The sequence below is a fragment of the Macrotis lagotis genome, chromosome 1 (genome assembly GCF_037893015.1).
Source record: "Macrotis lagotis isolate mMagLag1 chromosome 1, bilby.v1.9.chrom.fasta, whole genome shotgun sequence".
Taxonomy (NCBI): Eukaryota; Metazoa; Chordata; class Mammalia; order Peramelemorphia; family Peramelidae; genus Macrotis; species Macrotis lagotis.
The window spans coordinates 634,566,607-634,584,569 of NC_133658.1; the positions used below are offsets into that span (position 1 = coordinate 634,566,607).

The 17,963-nt window shown below is 35.0% G+C and overlaps 1 protein-coding gene across 4 annotated transcripts in view; it reads right to left on the reverse strand.

Moving 5' to 3' along the window:
• ZEB2 (zinc finger E-box binding homeobox 2) overlaps positions 1–17,963 on the reverse strand; it is a 142,117-nt gene that overhangs the window by 2,383 nt on the left and 121,771 nt on the right. For all 4 annotated transcript variants that reach the window (XM_074215110.1, XM_074215111.1, XM_074215109.1 and 1 more), the window contains 4 exons: positions 17,490–17,704; positions 14,697–14,805; positions 11,762–13,740; positions 10,095–10,275 (listed from right to left, as the gene is read on the reverse strand). In XM_074215110.1, coding sequence (XP_074071211.1) covers positions 10,095–10,275; positions 11,762–13,740; positions 14,697–14,805; positions 17,490–17,704 — 2,484 coding nt within the window. The remainder of the gene's footprint in view (positions 1–10,094; positions 10,276–11,761; positions 13,741–14,696; positions 14,806–17,489; positions 17,705–17,963) is intronic.

A 17,963-nucleotide genomic window follows, 5' to 3' on the forward strand; every position in this document is an offset into this window, starting at 1 on the left:
TTTAAAAAGTAAGGATTATTGCATTAAAATGGAATTTTTAGGATGAAGACTGCATCATCTTCTCTGGAATTTATTCCTCATTTAGTACTCAGATCCTTTGCATATTACATCATAAGTAATTGTTATGAAATAGTTATGACAAACAGGAAAGTCAAATCAGCAATGAATAGAAAAAGTCAAGGTGATATTGAGAAATAAATGATTTAACATTCATCATTCCAGTAAAAAAAAATCAAGGGGAAGAGATCTTTTAAAAATACAAATAAAAAAAAGGTGTGCTTTGGAGTCCAAATTGATTACAAACAGGATTCCCTCCCTGCCTCCCCAAAGTTTTCCATGAAATGTCAGCTACTCGTTGAGTGCTAAAGTACTCTTTAGCAGAGAATGCAGTATTTCCTTTGGCATCCTAGGCAATTTCTAACCAGTGTTTGGAACTTGAAACCAGTGCCAAGCCTAAACACATCTGGTTGATTCCAGGCCACAAATAGCACTGGAATGCCTTCAACACCTTCCATAGCTGCCATGCTTATAAGTTTGATTCCAAAATAGAACTGACAAAAATACTTATCAGTCTGATGCTTCACAACAAAAATCAGAAATGTGTCATGCAATAGCAAGACATATAATCATAACATATATGTAGCTACAAGTTTCATCAATACAAACTCACATTCCATTCAATTAATTCAATTAAAGAACAACATTAGTATCATCAACCCTGTTTTCATTTGCTGTGTTATATTGTAAGGTAAGGAACCCATTCTGTACATGTCATTTTTACAGTTTTGCAGCTATATGTAATATCATTTCAGTATTACATTTCTTTAATTTTTTCCTTTAAGGAATACTCTTTTTTTTTTTTTAAAAAAAGCTATGCAGATTGCTGTGCACTCTCTCATTAATGGATTCTGTCTTATCCCATACAGTTATGGTGATGAGGCATGAGATTAGAATGAGAATAAGTTATACGCCTGAAAGTTAGAAGAGTAGTGTGTTTCTTGGTGACTGCAATATAGCATTGGAAAATAGGAAAGCTAAAAATCTACTGGAAGGTTTAAGACAGCTAATAGTCAGGGGGAAAAATATAATTCAAACCACAAAAAAAGCCACTCCTTGTCCCTTGGAAAAGATGTAATGAATAGCGTATACCAAATAGCAGAAGAGAGAATTCCAATGGAGCGTCAAGAATCTGGAAAGATGGCATGTGCTTTCGTTTGAAAGACCACCATGGTGGAAAGGTAATTTAACATGACACAGAATATTTTAAGAAGACAAAGATCATCATGCCTTCTTGGAAGGTTCATGTGGTAGTATTGTAAGTCTGATCTTCCTTTTCTGAACTTGACAGTAAATGAAATATTATCAAAAGAGGATAAGAATTTAGAAGGTAATTCATTCCTCTCCTGAGGGGAAGATAAGTTAGATATGGTTGCTGCCATGAAAGGAGTTTAAATTTCATAAGGGAGCTAAGATTTTTATAGAAGTAACTATGATAAAGGGTAGAATTTAAATGTCATAATATATTCACAAAATAGCTATGAACTGAAAATTACCACATCTCTACCCATTGCTAAAATAAGATAATAATTATCTCAAACTCTGTTGTTGAATTTTTGGGTTAAATTAAATGAAGTATTAATTTTCTACATCGGTTAAAGTTCTGTGTGTGTATGTGTGTGTGTGTGTGTGTGTGTGTGTGTGTGTGTGTGTGTGTGCGCATCTTAGAAGTAAAGGTCAGAGAGGATGAGTGTCTTGTCCATGCTCCCTCAGATAATAAATACGACAAATACAGAATCTTATGTTTTATAGGAAGTGACATAAAATAAGGTCAAAATATGTAGGAGAAACATTTGAATCAAAGGCAGTATTATAACTTACATTCAACATGCCCCAAATAGAATTTAACATCTTCAGAACACTGGGTTTGGAATCAACAAAAAAAGAAACTAATAGTGTTTTTGTTACTTATCACTTGTGTAACTTTGGCCAAATCACTTGACTTTTTTGGTTCTATCATTTACAATGTTCAGGAGTTGAATAGGATGACTTTGAGGGTCCTTTCTACAACTAAATTTATAACCTTTTGATGACATTGTCATCTGTCAAGTCACATAGCCCCCAGTCATTTTGTCTCTTTTCCTATTTCTTGCATCCAATCAATTTCCAAGGTCTATTTTTCTCTCACTAAAACTCACACAGGGCAAGAGCTCATGGTGGGATCAGAAAAATCAATACAAGGACACTCTCAAGAATTTTGGAATTGACTGTGCAGACACTGGTACAGGACCACCCAGCATGGCGAGCCTGCATTAGAGAGGGTTCTGTGCTCTATAACCAAAGTAGAATGGAAGCAGCTCATGGGAAACAGGAGATGCACAAATTTAGAGAGCCCTCCCAAGTTGTTCACGTGAATTATTTGTGCCCGACCTATGATAGAGTATTCCAAGTTCATATTAGTCTGATCAATCACAGTTAGACATATTGTAACTTAGTCTCTAATATAGGGGTGTCATTTTGGCTTTCTTCAATAATGAAGGACAAGAACCAACCACCCTTGATCTCCACTCTCTGCTACCACTAGTTCAGACCTTAATATCTTTGTTTTAATTTTTATAATAGCCTTCTTGTCACCAAACTATTTGGTCAACTAAGTGGAGCAGTGGATACAGGACCAGGCCTGGAATTGGAAAGATTCATCTTTCTGAGTTCAAATCCAACCTCAGACACATACTAACTGTGTGACCCTGGGCAAGTAACTTAACCCTTTTTGCCTCAGTGTCCTCTTCCTCTCCTGTAAAATGAGCTACAATAGGAAATGGCAAACTACTCCAGTATCTTTGACAAGAAAATCCCAAATTGGGTAAGTGTCAGACCCAATTGAAATGACTATAAACAACTATAACACCAAACTATCCCTGTTCACCCAAATTCTTCACTCTGTTGCCCAAGTAATCTTTGTGCACTGATATTATCATATTTATTCCTTTTATACTCAATGTGCAGGGAAGAGATTTTTTTAAAAAAATAAGCTTTTCTCTTTATCCCCAGTGATTAGCACAGTGTCTGACACTTATAAGTGTTTAGGAAATGTTTGAGGAATGACTAACTCCAGTTTGTCTCTGGCTTTAATTCTCATTTCTTCCATTTGTATATACTGGAATTGGAATACCCTCTGCCATATGTTATATAGCCTTTCTCCACTCTCTTCCATATGCCTTGCTCATGCCATTCCCTAGGCCTGAAATGGACTCTCCCCAGCTTCTTCCTATTGAAATCTCATCCTCCCTTCAAGTTCAACTCAGATGCCATCATTGTCATGAAGGCTTCCCTCATCCTGACCTCTTCTTCCTCAGTTAAAATAGAGCTTTCTTTCTCATATCATTACAGAAAAAATTTTGTTGAAGTTCTCTTTTGAGCTTATAAAATTCTACAATTTATTGTAGTATCTTATTGTTCTTCTTCTCCTCTTCCCCCACCCCTTAAAATGAGCAAGATAGGAATAAGATTGAATATGTGATTATGTTGGTATAGAGTTAAGAGATTTTCTTTACCAAAGTAGATTGTCACTTTCTCTGTATCTTATAACTTTAAGAGATGTCTACAACAGTGAGGCTAAGTTAACTTGTCCAGGATTACACAAAAAATAGGTGCCAGAGTTAAGATTTGAATCCAGATCTTCCTGGCTTTGAGACCCGTCCTTGATTAAATCACCATGCCATGCTGGCTCTTGGCAACTGTTCCTCATTTCATCTTGTGAAATTCCTATAAGCTCAACCAATGCCCTACATCTATGCTCATCTACATACAGTAATGCTTAGTAAATGTATATAGAAATGACCTGAATAAATGGATTCTTCTAAATTCTAGTGAAACTAATGAACCCAATTAGAATAAATGATACATCTAGCACCTTGATGGCCATATTACTATGTGAAGTTAGCTGAATTGTTTTGATTATTTTGAAAGTCATTTAGAGTAAGAATGCCTGTCCACTGAGGACCAAAATACTATATGATTTAATTAGAAAAAAGAAACAAATTTCAGGGTAGATTCCCAATAATAGAAACTTTTAGAAACCTTTAATGGCTAAATATAGAACCAAACTATCTCATGTTACTAAAAGATATGGATTCTATACATGGGTCTTGTTCTATTTCAAAATGTCTCTTTTCCTTGGAAGTTTTCTGGGTCAAGGGTTCATCTTTTGTTTTGAAATAAGTTGATGGTCTTAATCAGATTGATTAAGAGCACTAAGTGCACTTCTACTTTGGCATTGCTTTCTGAATCTGCTTTTCATGAGAAAAGCTACAAAATGGACTTCCAATGGAATGATTCTCTCTTCCTGAGGGATAATGTTACTAGGAACACAGGATTTTGGGTCTTTAAGAATAGCATAGAAAGCTTAATTAAATTAGAGCCCATAAAATATTCTGTGGCTGGAGATTACTTTCCAGAGCATACTGTCACTAATAAAGAATACTTTTAAAGCATGAAAACATAATATATGGCTTCATGATCTGAAGGCAGTATATGAAGTTTATCTTAAAATATAATGCATTTGCTTTTCAATGAAATTAGAAGAGTTAAGTTCTAAATGAGTCAACTTTAAAATGGATGATGTAATGGAAAGGAAAGTGAATTGTGAACTTGGAGTCCTGATTTTTAGCACCAACTCTGTCATTAACTCACCATGTGAACTTGAGCAAGTCATTTAACTTCTCTGGGCCTCAGTTTCCTCACCTGCAAAATGAGGGAGTTTGGTCTAGATAATGTCTCTTCTAGTTCTAAGATTCTATGAATTGAGGAACAAAGCTTTTATTCTTCCAAGTCATTTGTATACTTGGAAAGAGATATTGTAATAAAAGGAGGGAGGTAGGAGAAAGGAGGAAATTGAAGAGACAGAGGAGAGAGAAAGAAAGAGATACAGAGACAATGAGAGAGACAGAGACAGAGACAGAGAATAGAGAGACAGAGAAACACAAAAGTTCTTGAAAAGAAGGAGAGATCATAAGGAAACCTTTACAAATGAGAACATGGAATAGGCATTCTTAGCTCAGACTTAACATAGAAAATAACCCTGAATAAGTTACTTAAACTCTCTGAGATTCAGTTTCATTACCTACAAAAGAGGGATAATAATTTTCCTATCTCAGTGGGCTTTTGTGCAAAAAAAAAGATTTTTGAACCTTAAAACACAACATTAAGTAATTTTTGTTATTATACCTACCAAGCAAAAGGAAATATTAATGGCGAAAATTATTTGACTAGGAAATTTCAACAATTGGTACCTTCTAGTTTAGTTTAAAGACATAGTTCACAGTACATCTTTTGTTCATCTGATTGAAATCAAGAGCTCCTAGAAATACATTTGTATAGGAATGTGGTTCAGAGAAGCATTCAAATTTCTGGATGCTTAAGGCCTTTTGAGGCTCATTTTATTTTTTTAATCTCTAGCTTGATGATTCACCTGGAAGCTAGAATGATGTTTAAAATGAATCATATGGCAGAAAGTTTGGTTTATAAAAACAGTAGTGTGTCACCTAAGAAAGAATTTGACTAGTGATTGACTTAACCCCTAGGCTTTCAGCTCATTTTGAATAAAGAAGACCTAAGGAAGTTAGTGGAATAGTTACATGAGTCCCAATAGTGTATGATCAAAGGAATTTTCAAATTAGTATTTTAAAGCAAGCCATACATGGAATTCATGAGCTTTCTTTGTGATAATTAGCATTTTTGGTGCCAGAATGCTGCAAAAGCCAATCCTTAAGAGGATTTTTTTTTCACTCAGAAAAAGAAACTAAGAAGTTATAGATTTCAAAAATTAAGGATTATATTGCTCTTTTAATGATGGTCAAAATAAATTCACTGTGAACAAATATCATGTACAGTGAGAGAGACAGCTGGGTACAAAAGGTAATGGTAGATTAGCTTTCAACAAATGAACTTTTAAAATATAAATTATCCAAAGCGGTTTGTCCTAAAGACCAACTGAAATACCTCAGACACTCTTTCAGTATATCATAAAATGAGCTCAGACCTTCTCGCTACCATATGCCTCATTACATCAGTAATAATGAAGACTAATTGTGAACCAAAGAAGCAGTGGACAACTCTTCATACATTTTTGGCTAATTTTAGAAATGGAATAACTCTAACTATATAAGCTAACAATAGGATCAAATTTTCTAGAAGAACAAATTCAACAGGTCAAAGATAAAAGTACATAGGATTCCACAGATGTATGTAGCATAATTTCTTCCTTCCTCCTTAATAAAAGAAAATGTTCTTAATATTAAACTATGATTTCAGTCAATGAATCATTATCAATAACAAATCTAGAATTAATGCCTATCTGAATATTTATTTTATTAATTTTATTGTTGTTAGCCCTAGTAACTTAGAGATTTAGTTCCACTTAATAAATTTCTTGAGAATCTTATTCTCAAAATATTCAATTAAATAAGGGAAAATGAGTTAATTTTCTCTATATTTTGTGATGATAAAAATGCATAAAGGTTTTCATTTTGGTGGAAACTAAGGCTGGAAATAAAGAAAATTTGTCATATGTTGAGACAAGAGAACAAAAACTTGACAAGGTGGAAAGTTAACAGTAGGATTATTACTCCCTAAATCAGAGAAGTAACATTATGATCAACATTCTTTTAATAGGAAATATACTTCGAGGCATCAGTTCTCACATTTTAAAGGAGCTAAGTGTTTTATTTTTGTTTTGTATAAATGTGGTTTATTTTGGAAAAAAATTTAATCATTATTCATCCTTCTGTTTGTCAACTTTTGACTTTTAATCCTGTTATATTTATTGACATTAGAGTCAATTTGCTTTGTGAGAGTTAGCTCTGTTTTATTATATATGGAGGGCAGCTCTAAGAAAAGACCTTTATGGAAACTGTGCTGCAAAAGGTAATGTTTGTACATGGTTGGGTTGAAATCATCCAGACACAAAAAATGTCTTTGCTATTGCTTCTGTTAAATAGTGGGGTCTAAATTGTGAAATATGAAACAAAGTTTTCCTAATTGAACATGCTTAAACTATTAAAGTTAGTTTAATTTTCTAAAATTTTTCTAAATCAAAGGACCAATATTTGTAGTGCCTATGCTCATTCTCAAATATTGACAAAAATATTTATGAATGAGATACAAAGATGGAAAAAATTTTAAGTACAACTAAACTTTTAACTCTAATTCCATATCCTTAATCCCCCCCCCAAATAATTCTACTTCTTTAGAAAATACTTTGCTTTGAAGTATTTAGAGTCTTCATTGAAAACCAAAATCTTATTTCTCTCTGTCACTCTGTCTTTCTGTCTCTGTCTTTCTTCCTACTGTCTAGTCATAGAATTCTCCATCCATTCAGTTAGAGTTCAGAATTCAGAAAAAAAAAAAAACAGTGTGGTCAAGTTAGAAGAATGCTGCGTTAGAAATCAGGATTCCATAGATTTCTATCCAGTCCAAACTATCTACTAGCTTGGCCCAAACTCAAATCTCCAGCTTCCTCTTTGTTAAGTTAATGAAAGTCATTCTCTATGACAAAATCTCTCCTTATCATCCCTCCCTTTTAGAATCATTGTTTTCCATTAGTATTTACTAGCTTTTGATGCCATACACTCGAAACCTTCCTTCCTTGACCCCCCCCAGTGTTCTTTTGTTCACTTTTCCATGTAATATACTTTTATATAAGTGGTAGCCCTCTCTTCTAATCCTCACGAGTAGGTCATCTTCTGAAAGGGAGGAACTGTTTTCCATTATATGTTTGTATTCTCAACATCAAGCATGAAACTTTGACAGGCATTTATTGAATTGAATTGAATTCCAACTCTACCAGCTTTAGTTGTGTTCTGAGTCACTTACATTTACTATATTTCACTTTACCAATCTACCAAGTAAAGGCTTTGGCTACATGCACAGGTGGAGAACCTTTTTTCTGCCAAGGACCATTTGGATATTTACAACATTATTCGTGAGCCATGCAAAATTATCATCTTAAAAATCATAACTTTAAACATTTCCTAGATTTATTGAATTTTGCATCTGTGGTTGCCTTGGAAATATCAGACCAAATGGTTTTACAGACCTTAGATGACTCATAAACTGGACATTCCTTGCCTCAATTTACATACTCATATCTAACTCTGAACTATACTGAAAAAAGGAGGAAAAGCATGCTTATCAAAATATTGGCATGGAATAGTGATAATAGAAACACTTAATTGGGAATCAGGAAACAAGCTCTAATTCTGACTACATTAACCAATTGTATGACCTCAGACAAATAAGTATGAAATAATGGCAAGAATCCTTAACTCCAAGTCAGAAGAACTGGAAGTGTGATTCTAACCAGATGTGTCACCTTACCTTTCTGAGACTCACTTTCCTCCCTTATCAAAAGAGAATAATAATGTCTCTCATACCTACTTTACAGGGAAGTTGTGAGACAAGCACCTTGTAAACTTTAAAGTTTTATATAGACGAGGTATTATGAAATTTTTTTTTTTAGTTAAAGCAAACATTTACATAGTGCTTGAAGGTTTGCAAAGGACTTTACAGGTATCATTTGATCCTCACAGCAAACTTGATAGGTCAATATGCCTAGTATTATTATTGCCATTTTATAGAAAGAAACTATGCCTCAGAGAGGTTAGGTGAGTTGTCTCTAGTTAAGCACCCTAGGAAAATTTCTTTTTCCTCCAAGTGTAGGGTTCAGTTTTTTTTTATCTCTGTATCCCCAGCACCTAGTATAAGGATTTGCATATAGAAGATGTTTAATAAATGCTTATTGGATTAGATGAGATTGGTAGCAAGATTTGAATCCATATCTCTCCTGACTCCAAATCCAATTCTTTTTTTCCATGATATTATAGAACTTTCTAGACTTGGGGTAGAGAATGAGATTTAACAAGATGATGCTAAGTTTCCTTCTAGCTTGAACTGTCTGTGATTCTATAGCTAACCATTCACCATAGCTACACTTAAAGCTACACTCCATTCTAATCAAATTTTGATCTTTCCTGAATCAAAACCCTTTTCAACTGGTTCAGCCTGGAAAAGTGCAGTCCCTCCAATTTAAAAAAGACCTGTGGTAGACAGATCTTCTCCACATTAAAAGTCATTAGAACTTCACCCTTAAATTTGACCCATAGGGATGTACTGTTTTGTGGGCATTTTCAAAGAATTAGAGAATTACAAAATTGGAGAGTTGGAAGGAACTTCAGTGGTCATTTGTCCAACCCATACCCAAACAAGAATTCCCTCTACAACATACCCGACAAGTGGTCATCCAGCCTTTGCTTGAAGACCTCCAATGAGAGGGAACACACCACCTCCTGAGGCAGCCCATTCCACTTTTGGTTAGCTCCAATTGTTAGCAAGTTCTTCCTTATTTTGTACCATTTCCCAAAGTTAGGAGTGCATGAATTAGGGATGAAGTAATACATTTTAAGGATTTTTATTTTAGCTTTCCATCCAAAAGATAATTTCATTATCTCCTTTAGAATGACAATGTCCTGTATACATTATGCCTCCCTCTCCCCTTCCTCTTTCAGGAATTGGGGATGGTATTAGCATGACTCCCTGAGCTTCAGATCATACAAGAAACCTTTCTTTTGCTGTATTGACACACTACCCAACTATTCAGCAAACAACAGAAGCAATAGTTGGTTGTTGGGTGTTGTATTGATGAAACAGACAACTAGTTCACTGACTCTGATTGTCAAGAAGATGTTTTAATAGAGTATAGTCACAGTCTAAGAATACCAAGACTCTTCTGATATCTAATCTTCTGATTCCCATATCCTCTCATAGCACTACCCACTAAGCTTTTCTCTGACAAAATTTGTGAATTCAGCTTATGGATAAGTCAAAAGAGGTGAAGACAAATGCATTCATAATTACACACACGATCCAATAAACAGGCAAAGAAAAAAAAAGTCCAACTGAGCTAGGCAAAAGCATTATTTCTTCCTTGTTGAAAGTATCAGCATATGCTACATCTTATGTCGCACAAGTGTACTCATTAAATATTATGAAATGTACAGCATGCAGTGAAGCTCTAACTAGCTAGTTAAAGTCATTCATACCTGTGTGTTCATATTTATGTCGCAGAAGGGAACTGCTTTTCTGGAATGTCTTGTCACATAAGTCACATGCATACATGCCACTCTCTGTCTTCTTGATCTTCTTTCGGGACAGACAGGAGTCAGAATCTGTCATGTCATCTAGGCCTGACATGTAGTCTTGTGTTCCATCAAGCAATTCTCCCTATGATGGAATCAAATAGTTTATCTAACACATTCTATTTCTTTTGTCCTACTTTTCCACAACACTCTGGACCCTCACAATGTGACATTTGGAATTTCTCAAAGACAATACTTACAAATTGATCTAGGTTATTTTATTTTAAATGACATACTTCAAATTTTACATCATTCTATTACATCTCAGATGGGAACAATATAGGAAACACTTCTGTCCTGGAGAGCAGATTTCACTATTTTTTGACAAGATAAAATAGTAAACTATATAAGTTAAAAAATATGAATATGGGAAACATTTTTAAATGATCACATGAAATAACTCTAAGAAAAGAACTTGAGACTTGAATTTGTTTATTTTTCAATGGTCTAACTTTACAGATAACCGTAGCTGTAGAAAACCATTTTAATTGAATTTCATATTTAGGTACAAAATGTTATTATTATGCAATCTATTTAAATGTATGTCTACTGACTAAAGGCCTCAAGCTATATTTTTATATTTAATTTTGTAATTTGAAATAGGGAATATTAATAACACTTTTTATCAATGTTCTATCTATGTTAAAACAGCCTTCAGCATTAAGCAATAATGAATGTGGATCAGTAAATTATTAAATTTCTTGATATTTATTTTGTCTTGATCCTAAGGAGTGCAAACTTGCATGATAACATACATTTCCATTTGCTATCACACAGTTCAGTTTTCTTAGACTACGTCTGCACTAATTAATATTAGAGAAGATTAAATAGGCTTAAATACATTTACAAAGAGGGCAGATGTACTGTAAATTGGAATACTGGAACAGCTGTTATGGAGGTGCAGTGCTGTTTGTGCTCCTATTGTGCAAGCAGGGATTACTCTCCATGATGTTAAAATGTACCTGATTTTTACATTTCAAACTGTAAAACATTTACTAGTCAGTAAAAATTACTAATGGAACTTAATAAGACAGAAGGGAATGTCTTAAAGTATTTTAAAATTATTCTTCAAAAATCACTCACTTCACTAAATTATGTTATACATACATATATATACACACATACACATAGAGCACATATATCTGTTCTTACATATTGTGAACATCTGTAAAGGTATGTGACTGCTGTGGACAATAATTTTTGGCATATACATAAGATCTACCAAATGTTGTTAGCAATATAAAATTCTAATGACTGACAAATACAGTATAAATAAACCTCAAAAAAATAAATGTTAAGTTCTTCCAAATGTGCTTTTATCTTTTTTTCTTTCTTTCCTTCTTTTTTTTAAGCAAATGTGCTTACACATAGTACAGTATTCCAGTGTTACATCCATTTATTTTTCTAGCCCACTCAGTTTTTCAAGTTCAAATTAAAACAAACTCTTCTATTTCTGCTAAAAATACAACATTTGATTATCCCCCAAGATTATTTTTTCCTAGGAGAACATAATCTATACAATTTTCAACTGTTTGTTTCCTGGCAGAAACACAGCCAAAGATGTCCCATACCTGAAATCCTTGTTTCCGTTGGTACTTTCTCCTTTGCTGCATGTCAGCGAAAGTAGCTGCTCCAGTTGGGTAGGTATAGGCCATATGTGGTAGGAAGCTCATCTGATCTAATCCCGGGTATGGTCGCAGTCCTGGAATACTGGTCTGCACTGGCGGCATAAATGTGGCAGGGGGAAATGCGCTTTGTGGTGGGAGGGTCGTATATAAAGGTTTGGCACTAAATGGGTTCATACTGAATACTGGATTAGTGCTTTTATTATCCAAGTTATTTGAATTTGAAAACTCCTTCTTGATAAAAGTCAAGTTTAGAGGTTCATCTGAATTTTCAGATGATAAAGAAACACTGTTATGGTCTAAATTTATGCTACTAGCTTTTGTTTTGTTCTTTGTGGCTATAATACTTTTGGGTTCCTTCATTTGTTTTGGTAACGACAAGTCCAAAGGCTCAGCCTGGAGCTCCTCAGAGGAGAAACTGTTTGGAGTGTAAGAACTACTATGGGAGTTTTTAGAAGATGTGGAGGAAAGATTTAAAGGAGAAGGAGTATTACTCCTTGAGTGGTCCAATTTATCAACAACTGGTTTAATATTGGTAAAGTGGGTAGGTTTTGTTAGCCTGAGAGGAGTATCACAATTAGTAACACTGTTATGGAGTTCAGCTATAGATGGTGATGTTATGGAGTCCATAGGCTTTACAGGAGACCTGGCTGATAAAGAGTCTTTAGTGGGTGTGTTATTGGTGGCAGCCAGCGTCACCTTGGCACTGGTCCTTTCCAGTGATGGTGACCTGGAATTTGAATACTGATACACTTTTCTTTGTTCAAACCATTCCTTCACAAATTCCTGAGGAAGGCCAACAGCAATGGAAATTTTCAGTAGTTCATCAGAGTTAGGTTCCATATTCATAGCATAATATGCTTTAAGTACAGACATGTGGTCCTTATATGGGTTGATAGGGCTAGTCATTCCTTTCTCAGAAAGTACTGATGACAAGAGAAGAGCTTTATTATCAACAAACATTTCAGATTTGTTGGGAACTATGCTTTCATGAGGTTGAAGGACTGCCTTGATTTCTTCATTCATTTTGCAAAGGTAACGCTCATGCTGGTGTAAGGGAATGGGACCAGGAAAACTTTCTTTACAGAACTGGCATGAAAACGGAGTGGATATGTTATGATTCTCAATCATTTTGTCTTCTGTAACCAAGTCTATTAAAGTACGCAACTTTTCCTTCTTAATAGTACTGAGCGGCCTCCTAGAGTCAGTAGTTAAGCTCTGGAGGCAAGCTTTGGCTTCATTAACTTTCTCTAATGTATAGTCAATAATACTTTTAGTGGCACCATTATGACTCACAACTGGAAGACCCACAGATGGAATATTAGGAGAAGTGACTCCTTGTTCCTCAGCTTGGGAGCATGGATCCTTCATGTGATAACCCTTTAGCTTTGAGATTTCTTCAGTCTTGCAATCCATTTTTTGCCTGGAAACCGTGTTGTCCACAATCTGTAGAACTTTCTGTACCTCGCTTAAATTACTACCTATCGTAGGAAACCCAAGTAGAGGGGCTTCCATTCCTACACCTAAGTGCTGCATTGGACTTTGAGCAGAGGGATGAACTCCTAATGGGCTGGTTGCTCCAAGTCCACCATTCATAAAAGGACTAGCGCCACTAAACCCATGTGTGGCCATAAGAACTTTATAGTCATTGAAATCTAGTGGTTCTGTTTTAATTTTAAGTAAGCCCGTTTGTTCAGACATACTAAGTGGTTTTCCATTCTCCAATTTGTTTCTTAGCTGTGAAATGGCTGAATTAGTAGGAGAGGAAGAAACAGAATTAGGAGAAGAACCCGTCTTGATATTGTTTCTCATTCGACCATTTACGGAGATTAAACCAATGCATTTCTTGCTGCTGATGTGCGAACTGTAGGAGCCGGAGTGGGAGAAACGTTTCTTGCAGTTGGGGCACTCATATGGTTTTTCACCTAAAATGATAATTAAAGCAAAAATTATTCTAGCCAACTAATTCAGCTACCTGGGTAGCCACCAAAGTGATTAAGAGGAAAGGGCAAAAATGATACCGCCCATATTCTAAATGTTAAGTCAGAATTATTTGACCATAACTGTTTCTGAGGCTTTATCTGTGCTGAGTTGACATTGTTCAAGATGTCGTCCGTGCAAGGTGAACAGCCATCTATCTATTCTGCTCTCAGAAAAGATTCTGAATCTCCCTTTGCCATCGGTGGCCTCCCATTTTAACAGTGTGTCAGATTAATGTGTGGTCAATAGCACAATAAAGATGTCACACTATTTAAAGGGGATTGGAGCCATGGTTTTAATCAACTTTGTAGAGATTCCATTGATTCCACCAATCCTACAAGTCCTTTGAATAGCTTCCAATTTGGTAATAAAATGCTTGGCAGAGCTATCAGATTTGTTCTGGGGTGAAAAATCTAAGTGGTAGGTTTTTCTTTTACTCAAACACAGATCCCGAGATTGAAGTAACATCAGGGAAATCTCTGCTAGAACTTTCTAATAATATTTTTAATTCTTATGATTACATGAAACTTTCCTATATCTTTTTTAGTTATAAAAAGATAAACCACATTGAATATATCTTCCTCCCCTTCCCAAAAGCTTATTCAATATAAGCAAGGGTTCAAGGGGAGGGGGGGGAACCCATGTATTTTTCTTTGAGCTCTGGGAACAAAGCAAAGCATTTATAATTTTTAATAAGTGTTGGTATTACAAATCTTTTCACAAGACAGTGCTATTAATGGTAGGACAAATCTCATGAGGATGAGTCAGGCACACATAATTTATGAAATACCTTAGTAGCTCTAAAAAGCTACAAACAGAACTGTGTAAATTTTAAACAATCTTTAAAACTCAGCTAATTAAACAGAATGCAAATGAGAGCACCAGCACCTCTGCTACTCACCACTGTGAATTCGCAGGTGTTCCTTCAGATGGTGTTTATATTTGAAGGCCTTGCCACACTCTGTGCATTTGAACTTGCGATTACCTGCTCCTTGGGTCAGCATTTGATGCTAGGAAAGGAACAGAGGCAGATATCAGTCATATGCAAGAGGAACAAAGATATTTTAGTGGACTAAAAAGGACACCTCTTTTTCAGATAGGCCAAAAGGTCTGTGCACACATTTGTCTAGTCTTTCAGTATTGCCATAAAAGTTATAATGTTTGCAGTAAACTGAAACAAATAAAAAAAGTCCTTTAGCACAAGTATCCAATATTTGCTTCAGAATTATTTTTGAAATCTCTTCTCCAAAATATCTCTTTAAGTTGTCCTGAGATGAGAGGAAATCATTTATATAAATGTTTGTAGTGCTTCACATTAGCTGCAAAATTAAAAACTTGGGAATCCCTTCTCTAATGCACCAGAGAAATGAACCATTTTCTTGAAAACTCTAAGTCGTTTTGAAAATTCAAAACCACAATAATTAAAATTTCTTTACAATTTTAAAGTGCGCCAATATGCTGTGGCAATTTCAAATTAAAAAAAAGGAAACACACTTGATCATAAATGCTTCATCATTTAGTAAACATATTTAAACATGCTTTTCAGGATGCTAGTTTCAAATGTAAACTTTTTTTTTTTAAATCAAGGTGTTGCATATCAGACTTCATTCACTGTAAAATGCAAGAGATAACATTCCAGGTGATAACTTCTTGAGCAGTTTTAACACAGACTAGCAGAAATCATTTCAGATAGTTTTCACTTTTCATTTTTGTTAATTTTTACTTTTAGTTTTTTTCTGGATAAATCCAGAAAAGAAGTTTGCTGGAAAACCAAGTTAAAAACAGTGAAAATATAATCAAACACAGCTGACCTTTTTTGAACAAGAGAGAAAAGTGTTGTGACTTTGAATTCTTAAAAAAAATAAAAAGATTCAGTCTTCCACTCTGGATGCTCAAGGTAGGAGGTCAGCCTTTTTTGAGCAGCAATGACACAAAAGCCTTTTGCAAAAAAGACAGCACAGAAACGGTATGACAACTGCTAGGGTGTGCTGAATCTTCCCACATTCCTAGTGAGACAGATGGTGTTACATGGGACACAGGGAGGTTTGTTCAAACAGCAGCAACCTTCAAAGATCAAGCAGAGCCCAGCCCGCCGAGCGCCATTGAGGGACCAGCGCTCATATGTTGCTGAGTTGCATAAACAAACAGCAACAGCTGCTTTGTCTCCCCCCACAGCCCTCAGAGGACTACTATAAACTTTAGTTGTGCCACTGTTAATATGATACAATCATTTTAATTTACTAATTGTAAATGCCATGAGCAAATGAGGGGACTTTTCAACACCAAAGCTACCATTCATAATGCGCCAACACAATCACACTTCTGCATATGAAATTTAAGACAGTTATGATAGATAAATATCTAGGCAGTTTTTCCTTAGCATTTTAGTGAAATTAAGCAAAGGAAAAATATGTACTACATAAGTGTAAATATGCAAACATTTTTCCATATTTGAACTTTGAAAAGCAGTTCATATTACAAACCATATCAGATGCAGTTAGGATGATTTATATCCTCTGTCCCCTTAGATGGTAAAGTTCCAAATTATAGGATGATCAGCATTACTTGATATCTATTTCCCTAACCAATTTTTTTCCTTGTAAAAGATGAAGCCAACAAAAATCAAATTATTAAAATGTTTTTTTCCTATACAGCAAGGTAAGAAAGACTACAAATATGGTATAAAGTTCTATAAAATGTGACTTCATCTATGCCAATCCATCTATTTGAACTTAAGTACACCATTTCCGTTTCCACTCTAACACTTCATACACTCAATTTGCAGATATAATTCTCTTAGGATGCCAGAAATAGCAATTTTGCTAAAACATTTCAAGAGCATTGTAAAGCAGTTTCACTGGATCACTTTATGAATTTAAGCAAACTATAGTTACCTGTTCAAGCTAGAGAGTTGTTTTTTTCTTTAAAGAAGCCAAGGAAAAAATGAACCAAGTCAGATCATTTTTAACATATATATATATATTATATATATATAAATATATTATATATAAACATTTATACAACCCACATATTTATATATACAGACATGTATATGTGTATATACATGCATATGTATACAAAACACATTGTATGTACATATATGTATGTGTGTATATCTAGAAAGAATCATTTTGATTTATTAACTATGCTAGGTATTTGCATAGTTTAATCATCTATAGGTGCATTTTTGATTTTCCTCAAAACATTCAATTAAATTTTGTAAACTGGAAGGAGCATGCAAAGATATCTACCTGATGTAAGATATTATATGACAAATGAAAGAAACACACTCATCTTTTCCTATGACTTAGGCATCTCATATGCAAAAATCACAAAGTAAAAGTAGGTGAAAAATGGAATTAAAATTGCTGAGATGTTTAATAATGTATAATTAAAATGCTACAGTTTCATTCACTTTTTGAGGAACATAAAAATGAAACTAAAGTCAAGTTAAAGTGCAAATAAAATTTCTAAATTAGAAATTAACACACTCATTCGATCGTGAACATAGGACTATTAAATCATATTAGAAGAGACCATCAAAAAATCATTTAGACCTCAATTAAAGCTATTACCATTAAAAGATCTGCATCTTCAAAATGCCATGAAAAATTAATAATGATTGCCAATCAAAGCAATATCGTTTCTCTAAGGGGTTATTATAGAAAGAAATCACTTAAAACCAACCCCCCACCTGATCTGTCCCCGGCTTGTGCGTCACCATATGCCGCTCGAGCTGGGTGCGGTAGGCAAACGTGTAGCTACAAAGAGGGCAAGAAAAGTTCTCCTCGTTCTTCTCATGGCGGTACTTGATGTGTTCCTTCAGTGATGTCAAGCGCTTGTAGCCCCGGTCGCAGTAGGGGCAGGTCAGCAGTTGGGCAAAAGCATCTGGAGTTCCAGGTGGCAGGTCTGTAGCGGAGAGACAGGAGAGAGAGAAGCAGGCCAAAAGGTCAGTAAATCAATGGCAGCTAATGGGCTTATTGCCCGGGATGGTATGACAGGAATCACTGCAATCTGCTGCACCAGAGTGCCATCATTTCAGACTGGCCTCCGCACGCACCAGCTCCCTCACACACCCAGGACAAACTGGTCTGAATCATTTCACACTGAGCTAGAAAATTAATTAATGACTTGAGCTTTTTTGGGGGAGAGGGGAGGAAGAGAGGGA